Consider the following 23,479-nt stretch of genomic DNA (forward strand, 5'->3'; position numbering starts at 1 on the left):
TATTTGCCAGTCCTTGCCAGTACGTACATGCATACTGTACTATATTTGCCAGTCCTTGCCAGTACATACATACATACTGTACTATATTTTCCAGTCCTTGCCAGTACATAGATACATACATACTATATTTGCCAGTCCTTGCCAGTACATACATTCTGTACTCTATTTGCCAGTCCTTCCCAGTACATACATAAATACATACTATATTTCCCAGTCCTTGCCAGTACAAACATACATACATACATACTATATATGCCAGTCTTTGCCAGTACATACATACTATATTTGCCAGTCCTTGCCAGTACATACATACATACATACATACATACTATATTTGCCAGTCCTTGCCAGTACATATATACATACTGTACTATACTTGCCAGTCCTTGCCAGTACATACATATATACTGTACTATATTTGCCAGTCTTTGCCAGTACGTACATACATACTGTACTATATTTGCCAGTCCTTGCCAGTACATACATACATACAATACTATATTTGCCAGTCCTTGCCAGTACGTACATACATACTGTACTATACTTGCCAGTCCTTGCCAGTACATACATACATACTATATTTGCCAGTCCTTGCCAGTACATACATACACACTATATTTGCCAGTCCTTGGCAGTACATACATACATACATACTGTATTTGCCAGTCCTTGCCAGTACATACATACATACATACATACATACATACATACATACATACATACATACATACTATATTTGCCAGTCCTTGCCAGCACACACATATATACATACTATATTTGCCAGTCCTTTCCAGCACATACATATATACATACTATATTTGCCAGTCCTTGCAAGTACATACATACATACATACATACATACATACATACATACATACATACATACATACATACATACTATATTTGCCAGTCCTTGTCAGTACAAACATACATACTATATTTGCCAGTCCTTGCCAGTACATACATACATACATACATACATACATACATACATACATACTATATTTGCCAGTACTTGCCAGTAAATACATACATACACACATACTATATTTGCCAGTCCTTGCCAGTACATACATACACACTATATTTGCCAGTCCTTGGCAGTACATACATACATACATACATACATACATACATACTATATTTGCCAGTCCTTGCCAGTACATACATACATACTGTATTTGCCGGTCCTTGCCAGTACATACATACATACATACTATATTTGCCAGTTCTTGCCAGTACATACATACTGTATTTGCCAGTCCTTGCTAGTACATACATACATACATACATACATACATACATACATACATACATACATACATACATACATACATACATACATACATACATACTATATTTGCCAGTACTTGCCAGTAAATACATACATACACACATACTATATTTGCCAGTCCTTGCCAGTACATATAATACACACTATATTTGCCAGTCCTTGGCAGTACATACATACATACATACATACATACATACATACATACATACATACATACTACATTTGCCAGTCCTTGCCAGTACATACATACATACTATATTTGCCAGTACATACATTCATACACACTATATTTGCCCGTCCTTGCCAGTACATATATACATACATACATACATATTATATTTGCCAGTCCTTGCCAGTACATACATACATACATACAGACATACTATATTTGCCAGTCCTTGCCAGTACATACATACAGTTGAAGTCGGAAGTTTACATACACCTTAGCCAACTGCATTTAATCTCAGTTTTTCACAATTCCTGACATTTAATACTTGTAAAAATTCCCTGTCTTAGGTCAGTTAGGATCACCACTTTATTTTAAGAATGTGAAATGTCAGAATAATAGTAAAGATAATTATTTATTTCAGCTTTTATTTCTTTCATCACATTCCCAGTGGGTCAGAAGTTTACATACACTCAATTAGTATTTGGTAGCATTGCCTTTAAATTGTTTAACTTGGGTCAAACGTTTCGGGTAGCCTTCCACAAGCTTCCCACAATAAGTTGGGTGAATTTTGGCCCATTACTCCTGACAGAACTGGTGTAACTGAGTCAGGTCTGTATGCCTCCTTGCTCGCACACGCTTCAATATATCCACATTATTTTCCTTCCTCATGATGCCATCTAATTTGTGAAGTGCACCAGTCCCTCCTGCAGCAAAGCACCCCCACAGCATAATGCTGCCACCCCCGTGCTTCACAGTTGGGATGGTGTTCTTCGGCTTGCAAGTTACCCCCTTTTTCCTCCAAACATAACGATGGTCATTATGGCCAAACAGTTCTATTTTTGTTTAATCAGACCAGAGGACATTTCTCCAAAAAGTACAATCTTTGTCCCCATGTGCAGTTGCAAACCGTAGTCTGGCTTTTTTTATGGCGGTTTTGGAGCAGTGGCTTCTTCCTTGCTGAGCAGCCTTTCAGGTTATGTCGATATAGAACTTGTTTTACTGTGGATATAGATAGTTTTGTACCTGTTTCCTCTGGCATCTTCACAAGGTCCTTTGCTGTTGTTCGGGGATTGATTTGCACTTTTCGCACCAAAGTATATTCATCTCTAGGAGACAGAACTCGTCTCCTTCTTGAGCCGGGTGATGGCTGCATGGTCCCATGGTGTTTATACTTGCATACTATTGTTTGTACAGATGAACGTGGTACCTTCAGGCATTTGGAAATTGCTCCCAACGATGAACCAGACTTGTGGAGGTCTACACCATTTTTTCTGAGGTCTTGGCTGATTTCTTTTGATTTTCTCATGATGTCAAGCAAAGAGGCACTGAGTTTGAAGGTAGGCCTTGAAATACATCCACAGGTACACCTTCAATTGACTCAAATGATGTCAATTAGCCTATCAGAAGCTTCTAAAGCCATGACATCATTTTCTGGAATTTTCCAAGCTGTTTAAAGGCACAGTCAACTTAGTGTATGTAAACTTCTGACCCACTGGAATTGTGATAAAGTGAATTATAAGGGAAATAATCTGTCTGTAAACAATTGTTGGAAAAATGACCTGTGTCATGCACAAAGTAGATGTCCTAACCGACTTGCCAAAACTATAGTTTGTTAACAAGACATTTGTGGAGTGGTTGAAAAACTAGTTTTAATGACTCTTACCTAAGTGTATGTAAACTTCCAACTTCAACTGTACATACATACTTACTATATTTGCCAGTCCTTGCCAGTACATACATACAGTGAGGGAAAAAAAGTATTTGATCCCTGCTGATTTTGTACGTTTGCCCACTGACAAAGAAATATCAGAGAGGCCTATAATTTTAATGGTAGGTTAATTTGAACAGTGAGAGACAGAATAAGAACAACAAAATCCAGAGAAACGCATGTCAAGAATGTTAGAAATGTATTTGCATTTTAATTAGGGAAATAAGTATTTGACCCTGTAGTATCTTAAGAGTCTAGGATTGTGCTGACGTTTACAAAATTGTGTAACAGCTGAACGTGGCTCTTTTTGCTGGAAACATCTGGAAAGCATTACTAAATTCCTGGAAAAGAGGATATGTAATGGCCAGGGATTGGTTTTTTAGAATCACACCATAATACGTCATAAAGGATATAAAAGCATGTCTTGAACAATAGAATAGGGGAATAGCGAATTATTGATTTGGCTGTTGCTATCTCCAGACATCTGCAGGTGTTGGTCAAAATTCGATGCTGTAAACTCTTTGTTATAATAAACCTTTGTGAACAGAGTACAGTGTCGGCGGATTCCTTTATCATCACAAGCATGGACCAGCAAAAGTGTTTCTTTTAGGCACTACAACCCCCTCTCAATCAGAAAAATTTCTGGCTCCCAGGTGTCTTTTATACAGGTAACGAGCTGAGATTAGGAGCAAACTCTTAAAGGGAGTGCTCCTAATCTCAGCTTGTTACCTGTATAAAAGACACCTGTCCACAGAAGCAATCAATCAATCAGATTCCAAACTCTCCACCATGGCCAAGACCAAAGAGCTCTCCAAGGATGTCAGGGACAGGATTGTAGACCTACACAAGGCTAGAATGGGCTACAAGACCATCGCCAAGCAGCTTGGTGAGAAGGTGACAACAGTTGGTGCGATTATTCGCAAATGGAAGAAACACAAAAGAACTGTGAATCTCCCTCGGCCTGGGGCTCCATGCAAGATCTCACCTCGTGGAGTTGCAATGATCATGAGAACGGTGAGGAATCAGCCCAGAACTACACGGGAGGATTTTGTCAATGATCTCAAGGCAGCTGGGACCATAGTCACCAAGAAAACAATTGGTAACACACTATGCCGTGAAGTACTGAAATCCTGCAGCGCCCGCAAGGTCCCCCTGCTCAAGAAAGCACATATACAGGCCCGTCTGAAGTTTGCCAATGAACATCTGAATGATTCAGAGGAGAACTGGGTGAAAGTGTTGAAAATGGGTCGTGGATGGGTATTCCAGCATGACAATGACCCAAAACACACGGCCAAGGCAACAAAGGAGTGGCTCAAGAAAAAGCACATGAAGGTCCTGGAATGGCCTAGCCAGTCTCCAGATCTTAATCCCATAGAAAATCTGTGGAGGGAGCTGAAGGTTCGAGTTGCCAAACATCAGCCTCAAAACCTTAATGACTTGGAGAAGACCTGCAAAGAGGAGTGGGACAAAATCCCTCCTGAGATGTGTGCAAACCTGGTAGCCAACTACAAGAAACGTCTGACCTCTGTGATTGCCAACAAGGGTTTTGCCACCAAGTACTAAGTCATGTTTTGCAGAGGGGTCAAATACTTATTTCCCTCATTAAAATGCAAATCAATTTATAACATTTTTGACATGCGTTTTTCTGGATTTTTTTGTTGTTATTCTATCTCTCACTGTATCAAATAAACCTACCATTAAAATTAAAGACTGATCATGTCTTTGTCAGTGGGCAAACGTACAAAATCAGCAGGGGATCAAATACTTTTTTCCCTCACTGTACATACAGTGGATATAAAAAGTCCAGAAAATCACATTGTAGGATTTTTAATGAATTTATTTGCAAATTATGGTGGAAAATAAGTATTTGGTCACCTACAAACAAGCAAGATTTCTGGCTCTCACAAACCTGTAACTTCTTCTTTAAGAGGCTCCTCCACTCGTTACCTGTATTAATGGCACCTGTTTGAACTTGTTATCAGTATAAAAGACACCTGTCCACAACCTCAAACAGTCACACTCCAAACTCCACTATGGCCAAGACCAAAGAGCTGTCAAAGGACACCAGAAACAAAATTGTAGACCTGCACCAGGCTGGGAAGACTGAATCTGCAATAGGTAAGCAGCTTGGTTTGAAGAAATCAACTGTGGGAGCAATTATTAGGAAATGGAAGACATACAAGACCACTGATAATCTCCCTCGATCTGGGGCTCCACGCAAGATCTCACCCCGTGGGGTCAAAATGATCACAAGAACGGTGAGCAAAAATCCCAGAACCACACGGGGGACCTAGTGAATGACCTGCAGAGAGCTGGGACCAAAGTAACAAAGCCTACCATCAGTAACACACTACGCCGCCAGGGACTCAAATCCTGCAGTGCCAGACGTGTCCCCCTGCTTAAGCCAGTACATGTCCAGGCCCGTCTGAAGTTTGCTAGAGTGCATTTGGATGATCCAGAAGAGGATTGGGAGAATGTCATATGGTCAGATGAAACCAAAATAGAACTTTTTGGTAAAAACTCAACTCGTCGTGTTTGGAGGACAAAGAATGCTGAGTTGCATCCAAAGAACACCATACCTACTGTGAAGCATGGGGGTGGAAACATCATGCTTTGGGGCTGTTTTTCTGCAAAGGGACCAGGACGACTGATCCGTGTAAAGGAAAGAATGAATGGGGCCATGTATCGTGAGATTTTGAGTGAAAACCTCCTTCCATCAGCAAGGGCATTGAAGATGAAATGTGGCTGGGTCTTTCAGCATGACAATGATCCCAAACACACCGCCCGGGCAATGAAGGTGTCACGAACGTCGTATGAAGGAGTGGACCAAAGCGCAGCGTTAGTTGCGAACATACTTGCTTTATTTAATTAAAGCATACACACGAAATAACAAAACAATAAACGACTCGTGAAGTCCTCAGTGACAATGACCGAACACGGAACAAAAACCCACAAACACAAAGTGAAACACAGACAGTTAAATATGGCTCCCAATCAGAGACAACCAGCACACAGCTGACACTCGTTGCCTCTGATTGGGAGTCACTCAGTCAAATATAGAAAATGACGAACTAGAACACCCAACATAGAAACAGAACACATAGAATGAACACACCCTGGCTCAACATAATGAGTCCCAGAGCCAGGGTGTGACAGTACCCCTCCCTAAAGGCGCGGACTGCGACCGTGCCTAAATACGAGCAAAACAGGGGGAGGGCTGGGTGGGCATTCCTCCTCGGCGGCGGCTCCGGCTCCGGGCTTGCCCACCACCCTCCAACAAACCCCCATAGCGCCCCTGGTCCGGTCTGGCCCCGCTGGCTGGAGCTGGACTGGACGTAGCAGGAGCGGTAGGCTTCAGCTCCTTAGTGGAGCAGTAGAGCGGTACCTGAATTGGCACCGATGACCCAGGCACGGGTTGTGCCGGACTGACGACTCGCACCCCTGGCTTGGTGCGAGTGGCAGGAACGGGCCGGGCCGGGCTGGCGACGCGCACCGTAGACTTGGTGCGAGTGGCAGGAACAGGCCGGACCGGGCTGGCGACGCGCACCGTAGACTTGGTGCGTGGAGCAGGGACAGGCCGGGCCGGGCTGACGACGCACACCGTAGGCTTGGTGCGTGGAGCAGGGACAGGCCGGACAGGGCTGGCGACGCACCCCGTAGGCTTGGTGCGTGGAGCAGGGACAGGCCGGGCTGGGCTGACGACGCACACCGTAGGCTTGGTGCGTGGAGCAGGGACAGGCCGGACAGGGCTGGCGACGCACACCGTAGGCTTGGTGCGTGGAGCAGGAACAGGCCGGGCTGGGCTGACGACGCACACCGTAGGCTTGGTGCGTGGAGCAGGGACAGGCCGGACAGGGCTGGCGACGCACACCGTAGGCTTGGTGCGTGGAGCAGGAACAGGCCGGGCTGGGCTGGCGACGCACACCGTAGGTTTGGTGCGTGGAGCAGGGACAGGCCGGGCTGGGCTGTCGACGCACACCGTAGGCTTGGTGCGTGGAGCAGGGACAGGCCGGACTGGGCTGGCGACGCACACCGTAGGCTTGGTGCGTGGAGCAGGAACAGGCCGGGCTGGGCTGGCGACGCACACCGTAGGCTTGGTGCGTGGAGCAGGGACAGGCCGGGCTGGGCTGGCGACGCACACCGTAGGCTTGGTGCGTGGAGCAGGAACAGGCCGGACCGTACTGGGAACACACACCACTGGCCTTAAACGGGGATCAGGAACGGGCCGGACCGGACTGGCAATACACCTCAGTACCTCTCGCCGTGCCTCTACAACTTCCTTCCCTCCTCTCGCCAATGGCTCCCGTAACCCGGTGGCCTTCTCTCCTCGTCTCCCATTTCGCCCTGTGGCAGCCTCCTGCTGCCCAGTCGCCCATGCCGTGTGACCCCCCTAAAAAATTATTGGGGGTGCCTCTCGTCCGTCCGACGATGGCACTGCTGACGCCGCTGCTCCTCTCTCGCCAGGGCCTTAATCCTACCCCAAGGTCCCTTGCCCCCGAGCATGTCCTCCCAGGACCACGATTTGCCCACCTGGGCCATCGCCAGCCTCTCCATCTCCTTTCCTGGCGCTTCCTCCCATGTCCAGTCTGCCTGCTCCTGGACACGCTGCTTGGTCCTTTTATGGTGGGTTTTTCTGTCACGATCGTCTTGACGAGAAGTAGACCAATACGCAGCGTGTTGAGCGAACATGATTGACTTTATTACCGTCAGTGATAATAAGCACACTAAACAAAAACAATAAACGACTCGTGAAGTCCTCAGTGACAATGACCGAACACGGAACAAAAACCCACAAACACAAAGTGAAACACAGACAGTTAAATATGGCTCCCAATCAGAGACAACCAGCACACAGCTGACACTCGTTGCCTCTGATTGGGAGTCACTCAGTCAAACATAGAAAATGACGAACTAGAACACCCAACATAGAAACAGAACACATAGAATGAACACACCCTGGCTCAACATAATGAGTCCCAGAGCCAGGGTGTGACAGAAGGAGTGGCTTCGTAAGAAGCATTTCAAGGTCCTGGAGTGGCCTAGCCAGTCTCCAGATCTCAACCCCATAGAAAATCTTTGGAGGGAGTTGAAAGTCCGTGTTGCCCAACGACAGCCCCAAAACATCACTGCTCTAGAGGAGATCTGCATGGAGGAATGGGCCAAAATACCAGCAACAGTGTGTGAAAACCTTGTGAAGACTTACAGAAAACGTTTGACCTGTGTCATTGCCAACAAAGGGTATATAACAAAGTATTGAGAAACTTTTGTTATTGACCAGATACTTATTTTCCACCATAATTTGCAAATAAATTCATTAAAAATCCTACAATGTGATTTTCTGGATTTTTTTCTCAATTTTGTCTATCATAGTTGACGTGTACCTATGATGAAAATTACAGGTCTCTCTCATCTTTTTAAGTGGGAGAACTTGCACAATTGGTGGCCGACTAAATACTTTTTTCCCCCACTGTACATGCATACTGTACTATATTTGCCAGTCCTTGCCAGTACATACATGCATACTGTACTATATTTGCCAGTCCTTTCCAGTACATGCATGCATAATGTTATTTATTTCCATGACCCATTTGTGTTGTCACGGCTCAGATGTGTAGTTCCCTGTGTGGAGGTACCCCAGTAGGCATATTTATAGCAGCAGTTTATGACTGAGCATAGACACACACCATAATCATCATACACATATACAGTACTTTGGTCAGTATGGCTTAGATAAGGGTAGCAGCTGCTTTACAGTCTTTACTGCTTTGATGCATCATTCAAGTCCGAGCAGCAGTAGGCCTGTGCGGTTTGTTGAGTACTGGTTCAGAAGCAACATCAGAGGATCATTGACCTGTGTTTTTTCGAGGTCAAGTGTACTTGTGATTGAATTGAGCCACAGCCGCTCATGCTTGAAGTACTATGCAGAACATTCCTGTTGAACCTGACCCCTGTCTTTTCCTTTTCTGTGCTGTATGTCTAAGGAAATGTTTGAGTCAGAGACAGCCTGTTGACAGGCAGGCAGGCAGGCAGACAAACAGACAGATGGACAGGTAAGCAGACAGACATGCAGGCAGGCACAGGACAGACAGACAGGAGAGAGATGCTGTTTTATGTGGTATTGTGTTTTAAGGCAGGCAGCTCCAGGGAAAGCCCAGAGCCGTTGAGCCGCTGTGGGTCCTGTCTAAATCACGACTCAGCATAAACCGCAAGGAAAGTCGGCAAATTCATTTGGGTCATCCTCTGGGTCTTTATAGAGGCTATTAATGCTAATGAAGATTTATGCTTTGTAATAACACACGTTGTGAGGGACACGTGCCGGGACTCGGAGCAGAAGGCGGGCGGACCCGAGTGGGCTTCAAGTCTTTATCGTCTCTATTAATCCTTGCACAGCTCCGCGCCGCCGCTCGCCGTCACCCTCACGATCCACGTCTCTGGGGGCCTCGCATCTGCACAAGCCGCATGGTGTCAGTGAAGAAAATTATCACAAAGTTTACAGGCAACTTGGCAGGGAATAGTCAAACAGAATAATGAAACGCTGTCAAATGATTCTGACTACAGCTCTCAGACCATATGCTATTGTGTGTCTCTGCCAAGTCTGTTCTGGGGGAAAAGAGAAAGCCCATCTTGTCTTCGTGCGTCAGAATAGGAACCTGGGTTGGTTCTCATTCAAGGTGCTTAGTTAGGGACATGTTCCAGGAGCAATTCCCACGTCTCCCCTCAGAGTGAGGCTTAATGCTGTGTGTCGGAGGGAGGGGGGAGGGTGAGAGAGGAAGAGAGAGAGGGATGCAGGTGGATGGGAGAGCATGGCAGTTGGCGGAAGAGAGATGTGTGAAGCAGTCACTGCACTGGAAAGCACTGCTATATTTTCTCTTTCTTTTTATCCCAGGCAGACCCAGCACGTCAACACACACACACACACACACACACACTCACACACACACACGCACGCACACACCCACACACACACACACACACACACACACACACTCACACTCACACACTTACACACTTACACACAGCATTCACTACCCACTCAGTGCTAGTTGATATAGCCAGTGATAGCCCCTATAGAGCTGGGCCCGGTTTCATAAAACATCTTAAGGGTTTACCTTACGGAATCATGTTCCCTTACCTAAGGGAATTGTTTAAGGGTGTTGTATTGAGCCACTCAAATATTTCCCTAGGTAAGGGCATACTTAAAGGGTTTTACGGTAGTTTGAAGGCATGTATGGCAGAAAGAGTATCTGGTAACAATGGAGATGGCCTGATTCACTGACTAAACGTTTCGTCAAAGTGATCACATTTATTTTATTAGTAAGCAAAATAGAACTTCTACAATCAACACAGGATAACCAAATTGCTTCAGAAGATAATAAACCACGTTTGTAGCTAAGTAGCTAGCTGATTGATGTTTCCCTTTTGTAACCAGGGCTGATGAAAGCAAGATTCACCTCCACAAATGCTGTTTACATTTTCACTTAATTTAAGGTGGAAATTCACCTTAAAAATGTTTTGTGCAACTGACTTAAAGTTAAGGAAACTTGGAGGGAAAATATGAGGGGGCCATTAGCATGGGGCCAGTAGACTACAGTACCAGTCAAAAGTTTGGACAAACCTACTCATTCAAGGGATTTTCTTTATTTTTACTATTTTCTACATTGTAGAATAATAGTGAAGACATAAAAACTATGAAATAACACATATGGAATCATGTAGTAACCAAAAAAGAGTTAAACAAATCAAAATATATTTTATATTTGAGATTCTTCAAATAGCCACCCTTTTCTTTGATGACAGCTTTGCACACTCTAGGCATTCTCTCAACCAGCTTCATGAGGTAGTCACCTGGAATGCATTTCAATTAACAGGTGTGCCTTCTTAAAAGTTAATTTGTGGAATTGATTTCCTTCTTAATGAGTTTGAGCCAATCAGTTTTGTTGTGACAAGGTAGGGGGGTATACAGAATATAGCCCTATTTGGTAAAAGACCAAGTCCATGTTATGGCAAGAACAGCTCAAATAAGCAAAGAGAAATGACAGTCCATCATTACTTTAAGACATGAAGGTCAGTCATTACGGAAAATGTCAAGAACTTTGAACGTTTTTTCAAGTGCAGTCGCAAAAACCATCAAGCGCTATGATGAAACTGGCTCTCATGAGGACCGCCACAGGAATGGAAGACCCAGAGTTACCTCTGCTGCAGAGGATAAGTTCATTAGAGTTACCAGCCTACGAAATTGCAGCCCAAATAAATCCTTCACAGAGTTCAAGTAACAGACACATCTCAACATCAACTGTTCAGAGGGGACTGTGTGAATCAGGCCTTCATGGTCAAATTGCTGCAAAGAAACCACTACTAAAGGACACCAATAAGAAGAAGAGACCTGCTTGGGCCAAGAAGAAAAGCAATGGACATTAGACCGGTGGAAATTTGTCCTTTGGTCTGGAGTCCAAATTGGAGATTTTTGGTTTAAACCGCCGTGTCTATGTGAGACGCGGTGTGGGTGAACGGATGATCTCCGCATGTGTAGTTCCCACCGTAAATCATGGAGGAGGTGTTATGGTGTGGGGGTGCTTTGCTGGCGACACTGTCTGTGATTTCTTTAGAATTCAAGGCATACTTAACCAGCATGGCTACCACAGCATTCTGCAGCGATTCGCCATCCCATCTGGTTTGGGCTTAGTGGGACTATCATTTGTTTTTCAACAGGACAATGACCCAACACACCTCCAGGCTGTGTAAGGGCTATTTTACCAAGAAGGAGAGTGATGGAGTGCTGCATCAGATGACCAGGCCTCCACAATCCCCCGACCTCAACCCAATTGAGATGGTTTGGGATGAGTCGGACGGCAGAGTAAAGGAAAAGCAGCCAACAAGTGCTCAGCACATGTAGGAACTCCTTCAAGACTGTTGGAAAAGCATTCCAGGTGAAGCTGGTTGAGAGAATGCCAAGAGTGTGCAAAGCTGCCATCAAGGCAAAGGGTGGCTATTTGAAGAATATCCAAAATATAATATATTTTGATTTGTTTAACACTTTTTTGGTTACTACATGATTCATATGTGTTATTTCATAGTTTTGATGTCTTCACTATTATTCTACAATGTAAAAAATAGTAAAAATAAAGAAAAACCCTTAAATGTGTAGGTGTGTCCAAACTTTTGACTGGTACAGTATGTGCTGCGAGGCTGAGCTGAGTGTTGGGGCCCTGGCCTCCTCTTCTCTAGTGGTCTCCCCAGTGGACACTGGTCTGTAAACAGAGGATCTGACCTCTCTAGTGCTGATGGACTTCCTGTCAGGCCCACCAATAACAGAGCTCCCCTGTGTGTGTGTGTGTGTGGTGGTAAATATCACATCTCCAGGTATTTAGGTGGAATGAGGCAGCCAGGCATCAGAGAGCATCAGTAATTTACAGTCTTCACCCATTACATTGACTGGTATGCTCACCCGATTAGACTCCTCATTACAGAACTGGTAATAACCACAACAACCCCCATCCTATCCTCCATTGACACATTCTCATAAAAACACAGGGTGTCTGATTGTGAGAGTGTGGAAGGCTCTCTCCGACTCTGGCTGGCCTCGTTTACATGGCAAATAGCTGTCAGTCATCAAAGCGAGTGTCACAGGGAGGGAGAGAGCGAGCGGAAGAGAGAGAGTAAGAGATGGGAGGTGGGCTGGGGGAGGCAGAAGGCAGGCAGACACACACACAGCGTTTCATCATCAGAGGTCTCAAAAAGCCATGGTGCCGAAACAACACATGGTGATGTGGATAAATGAGCCAATCACTCAGCTGGAAGCATTTGCCCTTTTATATCCCCTACTGATGCTCATTCACTTCTCCCTCTGAATATTAATGGAAGAAATGTACCAAAGGAAAAAGAAAAATGTGAATGAAGGCATAAATATCAGAGGCGATGGATGGGTAATGTCAGGCTTTGAGACTTCTGTCTGCGGAGGAAATCAGATCTGGGAGTAGACCTGTATCTGTGTACTCTTCCTTCTGGGCCAGGCTCTCTGTCTGTCTGTCTGTCTGCACACCAGAGGTGACCCATCATTCAGGGCTGTTTTTTGTTGTTGTTGTTGCCTGTTTTATTTTGGCATTAATTTATGTCACATATCAGTTTGCAAACAATGTAAAAACACATTTATTGAGTGAATGAAGCCGCATACAAACATGGTCTCTTTCTTGCTTTCTTGAGTAAGGCAGCTCCAAAATACAGGTGTTTCAGCCTAGCTCAGTGCTTTCTGTGGTGGAGGGGCAGCCAGCGGAAAATACAGAGCGTAGGCTTTGGTAATCTTCTCTAGTTGCACCGTGATTGGCTCAGTGTTCTGTCACTCATGAGGTCACTACGTCACTGCAAAATCTAGGCAGTTAGAGCTAGGCAGTTCAAGACCCCTTGGGTGCTGCCATAGATTTACATTATAAGTGCCCATCCAAGAAGGCTCAAGGTCATTGGCCACAGATAAAATGACATCACAAACAAATCACGTTATAGCTAACGAAACTTTGATTGGACTGATCATGTCAACATCATACCTTCTAAATCTTAGCTAGCGAGCTAGACAAGCAGTCATCATCATGAATCATGTTGACAATCTACTGGCAAATCCTTTTCAATCTTTGTCATATGAAGAGAAATTATAGATAAAATGTATCGGTGCTCATCGGCCATTGGACTTAAACATTACACAACAAGTCGGAAATCGCAAATTCAACAATGAGTGGTTTGGAAGGAATCAGTGGCTAACTGCAAGCTTTGCAAAGCAATCACTATTTTGATTCCCCTGCCTGCTATTCGGTGGAGAGGGTGTGTGGTCCAAGTCTGGGTTTAAGGATTTAAAACATGTCTGAAAGGGTCTCTTTTCCAAGCTTAAAAGGATAAACATTTACACGCAACACCGTGGGCCAGAAAAGGTTGACTACATTGGCCATGCTGTCAATCCAGCATGACTTCTGCCGCGTTCAAAATAACTGGAAACTCGGAACTGGGAAATCTCTGACTTCAGTGAGTTCAAGACAACTCGGAAAAATACGTTTTGAACGGTCACCCAACTCGGAATTCCAAGTCGAGTACTCAGGCCTCTTTCTTTCGACCTGAAGATCACTGACGTCATGATTCGACTTTGTTGTCTTGAAAGCACCATCAATCCAGATAATGGCAGAGTTTGATGACTAAATTTGCCCACAAGAAGGACCGCCATGCCACCTTCCTGTTCAAGTGAGCACAGCACAATAGTGGTGAGTCCAAAAATGTATTGTATGCTGCTGCATAAATTATCTAATATGCAAGGGAGATATGTATACTGTAGCTAAGAAAGTAATACTAAGTGTATGTTGTATAGTAAGCTGTTAGTAGCCCATGTGCCTCAACCTAATAATGTGGTCCCTTTCCCACTCAGAACTTAGCCTACTGTTCTGACTTGGTGGTGCACATATAGCATATAGCCTGATTTAGAGAAGTGTCATCATCGAATATTGTAAGAGCTTTCTTTGTCTGCTTATATAACACCTTTATTTATCCTACGGTTCTGACTTGGTGTACAGGGAGAATACTGTAAGAACGGCCCATGTTCTGAATTCTGTCGCTGTACATTTCAAAAGGGCTGAAGAAATAGTTATATTGACTACAAATCAAATCAAATATTATTTGTCACATGCGCCGAATACAACAACCTTACCGTGAAATGCTTACTTACAAGCCCTTAACCAACAATGCAGTTCAAGAAATAGAGTTAAGAAAATATTTACTAAATAAAGTAAAGTATAAAATAAAAAGTAACACAATAAAATAACAATAACGAGGCTATATCCAGGGGGTACCGGTACCGAGTCAACGTCCATCTTAGCTCGCTCATGAATGTCTTATTCGAAATTACGTATTGCCTCTTATCTGCTCATCGTTCCCTTATGCCAGAATTTGTACATCTCAATTGTTATAGGCCTATTGCTTATAGAGATCTCTCATTAGTATCTTATTCATCATGTTAGGCAATGTTGGAATGATTTCATTGCTTTGCTTACTTTGTGTATTATAACTAGCTGTCACGGTCGTTGAAGAACGGGTCAGACCAAGGTGCAGCGTGCGATGTGAACATGTTTATTTAACTCAAATAAACATATGACAAAACAATAAACAACGTAACGTGAAGTCCAAGGCTATACACAATACAAGCCTAACACAGGAACAAGATCCCACAAACATAGTAGGCAACTGGGCTACCTAAGTATGATCCCCAATCAGAGACAACGAGCGACAGCTGTCTCTGATTGGGAATCACACCCGGCCAAACATAGAAACCCGGCTAAACATAGAAAACATCACATAGATTCACACACCCTGACTCCACAAACAAGAGTTCCATACGTCAGGGCGTGACATTAGCTCATTTGTTCTTGACAAGGAGGGGATATTATATAATGTTGTTGGGTCTGTAACAATGTTTGCCAGTGACAGTCTCTTCACATTCAAATATTTGTTTTCAACAAAAAGTTCAGTAATAGACCCATATTGCGTGGGTTGTTTTGTTTGCACAATGCGCTGTCTGTGCGTCGGTATATAAAAGTGGATCCTCATGATTGTATTTTCCTTCCTTTTTAGACCACATTGGCCTAATAAAATACTTCAAATTGTAGGCTAACCGAGTCTCTCTCTCTCTCTCTCTCTCTCTCTCTCTCTCTCTCTCTCTCTCTCTCTCTCTCTATCTCTCTCTGTGTGGTGACTTAAAGAAGACTAAAGTTAAGGCCTCAACAGCTTGCTGAATTTATCTGAACTAACATCAATATGAATTTCTGTCAGTGTCCATTTTGAAAGTGCTGAACGAATAGGCCTACCTCGTCTCAGCTCGTTTGCTTGCACTTGCTTATACTTAGAGCTCAGTGTTAATGATATAAGAACAAACATTATGAATTTACTGAACATAAATGTAATAATGTTTGTGTATGGTTCAGAAGTCAAAACTCATTTTGTCGTTCGTTATTATTGAAGGAGAATGCGGTTCTTATCAACTTACACAAATCCACAAGGAGTCAGTAGTAACCACATTTGTTTAAGCAAGTCAGTCATATCAGCTATGGTTTTTAAAAAGGCAGTAAATGTGGCTGAATGAACTGTTTCGCTGCCAGACAAGGCACCGCTGATAGCCAGGTGTAGCGGTGGGAAAGATTCACTCCATGGTGCTGAAAGGAAAGCTCTGCTGTTGGGACAGCTCTATGTAGGCCCTAACTGTTGGTGGGCACCGTTTGTCACTGTTATAGTGGAATGAATGTATTGTTTAGTGTTGTGTTGTGTAGTGGCTTTGCTGGAATGCATAAAATACAAATAAATAGTTTGCCCCACCAAGATTGACATGCTTTTACTGTGTTCGTGCATTTGTATGTGTTTGTATGTGTGTGAGCGCCCCAGGCTCTTTTCTCTCAGGCTGTGGGATTAATCTGCTCTACGTGCCTCCTTCACACTGTCCCTTTCAATACAGCTCCCAGGGGGCGTGGGACTGGCTCTGGATGGTAAAAGCCTGACATGGGGCCGACCAATGCCTTACACACTGTCTGGGCTCCATGCCAGGAGCAGCCCACGGTGTGTGTGTGTGTGTGTGTGTGTGTGTTTGTGTGTCTCTGTGTGTGTGTGTGTGTGTGTGTGTGTATGTGTGTGTGTGTGTGTCCATGTGTGTGTGTGTGTGTGTGTGTGTGTGTGTGTGTGTGTGTGTGTGTGTGTGTGTGTGTGTGTGTGTGTGTGTGTGTGTGTGTGTGTGTGTGTGTGTGTGTGTGTGTGTGTGTGTGTGTGTGTGTGTGTGTGTGTGTGTGTGTGTGTGCGTGTGTGTGTGTGTGTGTGTGTGTGTGTGTGTGTGTGTGTGTGTGTGTGTGTGTGTGTGTGTGTGTGTGTAGCCGCCAGTGTCCCCATTCTCCCCGTTTCCGTTTCTAACCCAGTCTATGCCAATGCAAGTCAAGTTGGACACGCTCCTGACATTAATACAATATACCATCCACGGAGCAGGCAAACTGTTAGGGAAGGTATTAGGGTAGAAAGTGGAAGCTAGGGCTGATTTGGGGTGTGATCTAAACAGACAGCAGGCAGTGACATAGCCCTGCAGGACCAGCAATAACACACCAGAACATTCTAATCTCCACCCACTTGTTAGAAATTAGTAAACAACACCTTCTACTGCTGGCAAGAATATAGTTGATATAGTTGATATAGTTTATATAGCTTACATAGAGTATAGCTCATATATGGCTGCAAAAACCAACTAGGTCGCTGTTGCAAAACAGGATTTGCTTTCAATGTTTACCTGGCTCAATAAAAGGAAATGTAAACAATAGTACACCTCTGTACATCATAGTGTTCACAACAAGCTCTCAAAGTTTCACTGCAGAATTAGACATTTTTGCACTTTTCTCCAAATGTCAAATTTCTAAGTTCCTCCATACGTAAAATGTCTACATTAAGGTCGTTAAGGGTTAAGGTTTTGGATAGGGTTAAAACATTAAGTTTAGTCATTCATTCCTAATGGTTAAGTTAAGGGTTAAGTTTTTAGATAGTGTTAAAACAAAACAATAAAACAAAACAATTAAAACAAAACAAGTGTCTACAACTGTGATTGAACACGCCTTCAGACCCGGAGTCATGTGATCATCCACAACGCCCTAGATAAATACCCAAGCCTACTTGATGGTAATAGCGCTCACTGTTGCCCCTACTGGCCGGTTTTGAAGGCATTTCCCGATGTCCTCAGGACATGGACAGACGTCCAATTTCGAAGTCAATCTTGAGCGATCTGGCTGACTGTTCAGTGCAATTTTTTGGAACAGCAGAGTATTATATGATGATTAAACCCACCTGGGCAGCAGAGACTGTGTGTGTGGGCGTACTGTGGGCTGTACTGAGTTGTGGAGGGAACAGAGAGACAGCTGTCTACTCTCTCCATGAAGTCTGGATGATGTGTTCACTCGCCTAAATACACAGGCCTCCACAGTGCAGAGCATAGCAAAGTGTGTGTTCGTGAGTGCGTGTGCGTGTGCATGCCTGCTTGTGTTTCTGCGTGCATTAGGCAATTTGTTCGGTGCTATGGCAATTCGCCATTCATTCAACATTCATTCCCACATTCTGTGTATAACTCTGCCTGTATTTGTGAGGCGGGGAGGTACTATTGTAGTTACCCTCTCACTACATGTTAAGTATTGCTTCTTATTATGACGGTGTGCAGCTGAGCAATTTGCTGCATGTTGTTCCCCATACTGGGAGCTAATGGAGACTAGATTGCTTTGAGCGCCGGCCATTGGGAGGTTGTTAATAGTGATAGTGAGCGGGGTTAATGCATTCTGCTGGAGATATAGTGTTTTCAGAACCACGGACAGCTCTCCTCCGGAGTGATCCGGGCAGGTAGAGAGGTGTCTGAGGACTCTATTATCACGGCACCACATTGTGGAGAACAGTCCCCTACTCACTCTGAGTAATATGTGGACTGGACAGCCTCTCCGCAGCTAGCACTCAACCACTTACAAACACACACGGAGACACAAACACACATTGACATTTTAGCCATTTAGCAGACGCTCTTATCCTGAGCGACTTACAGGAGCAATTATTGTTAAGTACCTTGCTCAAGGGCACATCGACAGATTTTTCACCTGGTTGGCTCAGAGATTGGAACCAGCAACCATTCGATTACTGGCCTAACGCTCTTAACCACTAGGCTACCTGCCACTCATTCTCTAACACACACACCCACACACACACACACACACACACAAACAAACAAACACACCGATGCACTCACTCTCTAACACACACACACACACACACACACACACACACACACACACACACACACACACACACACACACACACACCATCCTCTCCCTGGTCCCTCTCCTCTTCTCAGGCCTTTAAGTGTCTGCATGCTAAGCAGGGCCCCATACGGCCCAATTGACTGATGTTGCTTTAGATTTATTGGGGGAAAGGCTGAGGCTATCTCTCTCTGATCCCCACTCTGCAGGGGTTGGAGGGGAATGGGGGCTTGGTTGGGTTGAGAGATAAACCCTGAACCCCCATCCCCAAATACACACACACACACACTCCACTCTCTTTGTTTCCCACACACACCCTCTGTAGACATGGTGGACTGGTGCAGCATGCAGTAAACCCCCACAAAGATGGAGGGAGAGAGGGAGGCAGGGGCTCAGTGCTTACTGACAGGAGGGAGGGAGGGAGGGAGGGAGGGAGGGAGGGAGAGAGGGAGAGAGGGAGAGAGGGAGAGAGTTGAACAGAAAGAGAGAAAGTAGGAAACAGGAGAGGAGAGGAGAGTGCTGACATGGCTGTGACAGGGCTTAATTAGCCCGGAGAGTGTCTCCACTGGAAGATATTTCAGAGGATTGTTGTCATTTGAATAGATGAAAGAGCCTTTCACAAGGCTTAGCTGCTTCCTCACACTGTTCTGCTCCCATCCCAGCCCACAGCCTGACTGGGATTAGGCCTGGACGGACGTCACAGTGGAGGGAGGGATGGATGGAGGGATGGAGGGAGGGAGGGAGGGAGGGAGGGAGGGTTGAAAGGAGCTGGGAGGGATGAAAGGAGGGGGATGGAGGGAGGGAAAAAGGAGTGTCATATTGCTGGAGTAGGGAGAGTATTTGTATTTATTAAGGATCCCCATTAGCTGCTGCCACTACTCTTCATGGGGTCCAGCAACATTAAGGCAGTTCTATACAATTTAAAATATTACATGACATTACTTTTCACAACACATTAAGTTTGTGCCCTCAAGCCACTACTCTACTACCACATATCTACAACACAAAATCCATGTGTATGTGTGTGTAGAGTGTGTGTCTTATCATGTGTAAGTGTTTGTCTGTGCCTGTGTGTGTGTCTCTTCACAGTCCCCGCTGTTCCATAAGGTGTATTTGTATCTGTTTTCTAAATCTGATTCTACTGCTTGCATCAGTTACTTGATGCGGAATAGAGTTCCATGTAGCCATGGCTGTATGCAGTGCTGTGAGTAGAGCACTGGGAAGAGATGGTGTGTCAGAAACAGGACAAAAGTGTGAAGTGTGTGTGTTTGTGCTTTGATGCACATGATTGTGTGTACCAGAGATATATGAATATTCATATGTGTGCATCTGTGTGTTTCTGTAGACTAACCCCTCTCTTTCTCTCTCTGGCTCACTCTCTCTCTCTCTTTGTCTCTCTCTCGCTCTCTCTCTTTCTCTCGCTCTCTCGCTCTCGCTCTCTATATCTCTCGCTCTTTGTGCAGACACGGAGGGCTGTGAACACACGTGGAGGAAGTTCCATGGCCACTGCTACAGGTACTTCAGTCGCAGACACACCTGGGAAGACGCAGAGAAGGACTGCAGGGAGCACAGCGGACACCTGGCCAGCATACACACACTCCAGGAGCAGGACTTCATCAACGGTGGGTGTCTTTCAATCATTAAGACCTTACAGAATTTATAATAAAGTGTAGTCTCATGCTCTGGCACTGATCCAGAAGTCATCCCAGTTGGAGTTAGAAGAGGAGCGGGAGAGGGATGGAGGGAGAGACAGAGGAAGAGAGGGATGGAGGGAGAGACAGAGGAAGAGAGGGATGGAGGGAGAGACAGAGGAAGAGAGGGATGGAGGGAGAGACAGAGGAAGAGAGGGATGGAGGGAGAGACAGAGGAAGAGAGGGATGGAGGGAGAGACAGGAAGAGAGGGATGGAGGGAGAGACAGAGGAAGAGAGAGATGGAGGGAGAGACAGAGGAAGAGAGGGATGGAGGGAGAGACAGAGGAAGAGAGAGATGGAGGGAGAGACAGGAAGAGAGGGATGGAGGGAGAGACAGGAAGAGAGGGATGGAGGGAGAGACAGAGGAAGAGAGAGATGGAGGGAGAGACAGAGGAAGAGAGGGATGGAGGGAGAGACAGAGGAAGAGAGAGATGGAGGGAGAGACAGGAAGAGAGGGATAGAGGGAGAGACAGGAAGAGAGGGATGGAGGGAGAGACAGAGGAAGAGAGAGATGGAGGGAGAGACAGAGGAAGAGAGAGATGGAGGGAGAGACAGAGGAAGAGAGGGATGGAGGGAGAGACAGAGGAAGAGAGAGATGGAGGGAGAGACAGAGGAAGAGAGGGATGAGGAAGAGGGATGGAAAAAGAGAGAAATGGATGAAAGGAGCATGGGAGCCCCTCCCAATCCCAGAGCAGCCAGAGCTTTCCTTTCCCCACTCATCCTCCCTCATCCTCTCCTCCACAGACACATTTACCAAAAAGTGTGTTTAATTGCCTCGAAAATGGACGTCTCCACCTCTCCAATAAAGGGAGCACAGCTATTAGGAAGATTAATGGGCCCCATAATGATGTTAATCAGGAACACCATGATTGAAATTCCATTACACCCAAATCTCATCAATGCTGCACCGTCCACAAAGATCTGGCTGCTTCTGCCTTCTGCTATCGAGGGATGAAATTGTGATAAGATCGGAGCTGAGCCTCCCTGAGGGAATGGCTAGTGTGGTGCCTTGGGGACAGCATGCATGTAAAATAGGAGAATATGCAGAACTATTCTGCAGTAAATACTGCTGGTTGTTTTTTTAAATGATGGGTGGTGTGTGTGTGTCGCTGTTAAGGTCTGAGCCATGACAACACCTGGATCGGCCTGAACGACAGAACAGTAGAGGAGGATTTCCAGTGGACCGACAACATGGACCTGGTGAGAGAGAGAGAGAGAGAGAGAGAGAGAGAGAGAGAGAGAGAGAGAGAGAGAGAGAGAGAGAGAGAGAGAGAGAGAGAGAGAGAGAGAGAGAATCACTCTTTTATCCTTATGTGTCGTAGTGAGGAGGTGGATGTTAGCTAAAGGTCAGGTGGGAAATTGATAGAGTGAACGTGTCATTACATATGTACACCCTCGCTTGCTGAATCACTTTTCTTCCTACACTACTTACCACTTCTATCTCCCTAGAGGCAGCTCCTATGTGCCTGGTGTTATTTCAGAGCTGTCATTACTCTGTGTCGGTCTATATCACTGGAGAAAGACCATAAGTGTTGTTCAATAAAAGAGCACAATGAAACAGTCTGTTTTATACTGTATGGATAATGATGCTATCTACCACTTTTATTTTTGTTCTGTCTGTGTTGTGTGACTGTGCCTGTGACTGTGTCTGTGACTGTCTGTACTGTGTGCCTGTGACTGTGTCTGTGCTGTGTCTATTACTGTTACTGTGCCGTGTGACTGTATATGTGTCTGTGACTGTGCCATGTGACTGTGTCTGTATCTGTGACTGTGCCATGTGTCTGTATCTGTATCTGTATCTGTGACTGTGCCATGTATCTGTATCTGTGACTGTGCCATGTGACTGTATCTGTGACTGTGCCATGTGACTTTATCTGTGCCATGGGACTGTATCTGTGTCTGTGACTGTGTCTATGTCTGTGACTGTGACTGTGTCTGTGTCTGTGACTGTGACTGGGCCATGTGACTGTATCTATATCTGTGACTGTATCTGTGACTGTGATACAGCAATATGAGAACTGGCGGGAGAACCAGCCGGATAACTTCTTTGCGGGGGGAGAGGACTGTGTGGTGATGATCGCCCATGAGAACAGCAAGTGGAACGATGTGCCCTGCAACTACAACCTGCCCTATGTCTGCAAGAAGGGAACAGGTGAGAGGGAGAAAGAGGAAGGGAAGGAAGGGGGAGAGAAGGGGAGAGCGCCTGAGAATGTGAAAGAGAGAAGAATCGAGAGGGGATGAAGAAAGAGAGGGGCTGAGAGTGTGAAAGGAATCGAGCGGGGAAAAGAATGAAAGAGAGTTGAAGAGGAGGTGATATCATGTTTCTGCTGTGCTTTAAATACATTAAATAATACTTTAAAGTCTCCTGTATGTTAGCGAGACCATTTTAGCCTCTTCAATCAGTCAGTCTGGACAATAGGTTGACACATTACAGCTCACCTCCAAGCCCAGTCAGCTCACCTGTAGCTGCGCTTCCCACTTCAGACAGCTCTTTTAAACCACTTCTACTGATGGTTTTACTGTCAAACCAGGGGCTGAGAATTTCTCAGAACATTTAATCCACAACAGAATGATCCTCCTTTGTCTGAAGCATTGTTGGAAGAGTTTCACACAAAGTTTTGGGGTTGTCTGGTAAAGTTCCTTAGTCACATGATCAGGCCTCTGTGGATCTGCTCTGTCATGGTGCTGTGAGGAATGTGAGATGCCAGAGAAGCCAGGTCTCTTCCTCTGTGGGCTTATTAGAGCTGATGGTCCCTCATTTGCATTTGGGGCAGACAGAGAGACAGGGTATTAATAGCCAGACAGGTAGGGGTTTATAGGTAGGTTGAGA

At 45.1% G+C, this 23,479-nt stretch overlaps 1 protein-coding gene across 2 annotated transcripts in view; it reads left to right on the plus strand.

Annotated features, from left to right (window-relative positions):
• The window catches only part of LOC121576779 (brevican core protein-like), a 282,893-nt gene that overhangs the window by 246,915 nt on the left and 12,499 nt on the right, over nt 1–23,479 (plus strand). For both annotated transcript variants that reach the window (XM_041890233.2, XM_041890234.2), the window contains 3 exons: nt 20,421–20,579; nt 21,767–21,849; nt 22,657–22,801. In XM_041890233.2, coding sequence (XP_041746167.1) covers nt 20,421–20,579; nt 21,767–21,849; nt 22,657–22,801 — 387 coding nt within the window. The remainder of the gene's footprint in view (nt 1–20,420; nt 20,580–21,766; nt 21,850–22,656; nt 22,802–23,479) is intronic.

The sequence above is a fragment of the Coregonus clupeaformis genome, chromosome 11 (assembly GCF_020615455.1).
Source record: "Coregonus clupeaformis isolate EN_2021a chromosome 11, ASM2061545v1, whole genome shotgun sequence".
Taxonomy (NCBI): Eukaryota; Metazoa; Chordata; class Actinopteri; order Salmoniformes; family Salmonidae; genus Coregonus; species Coregonus clupeaformis.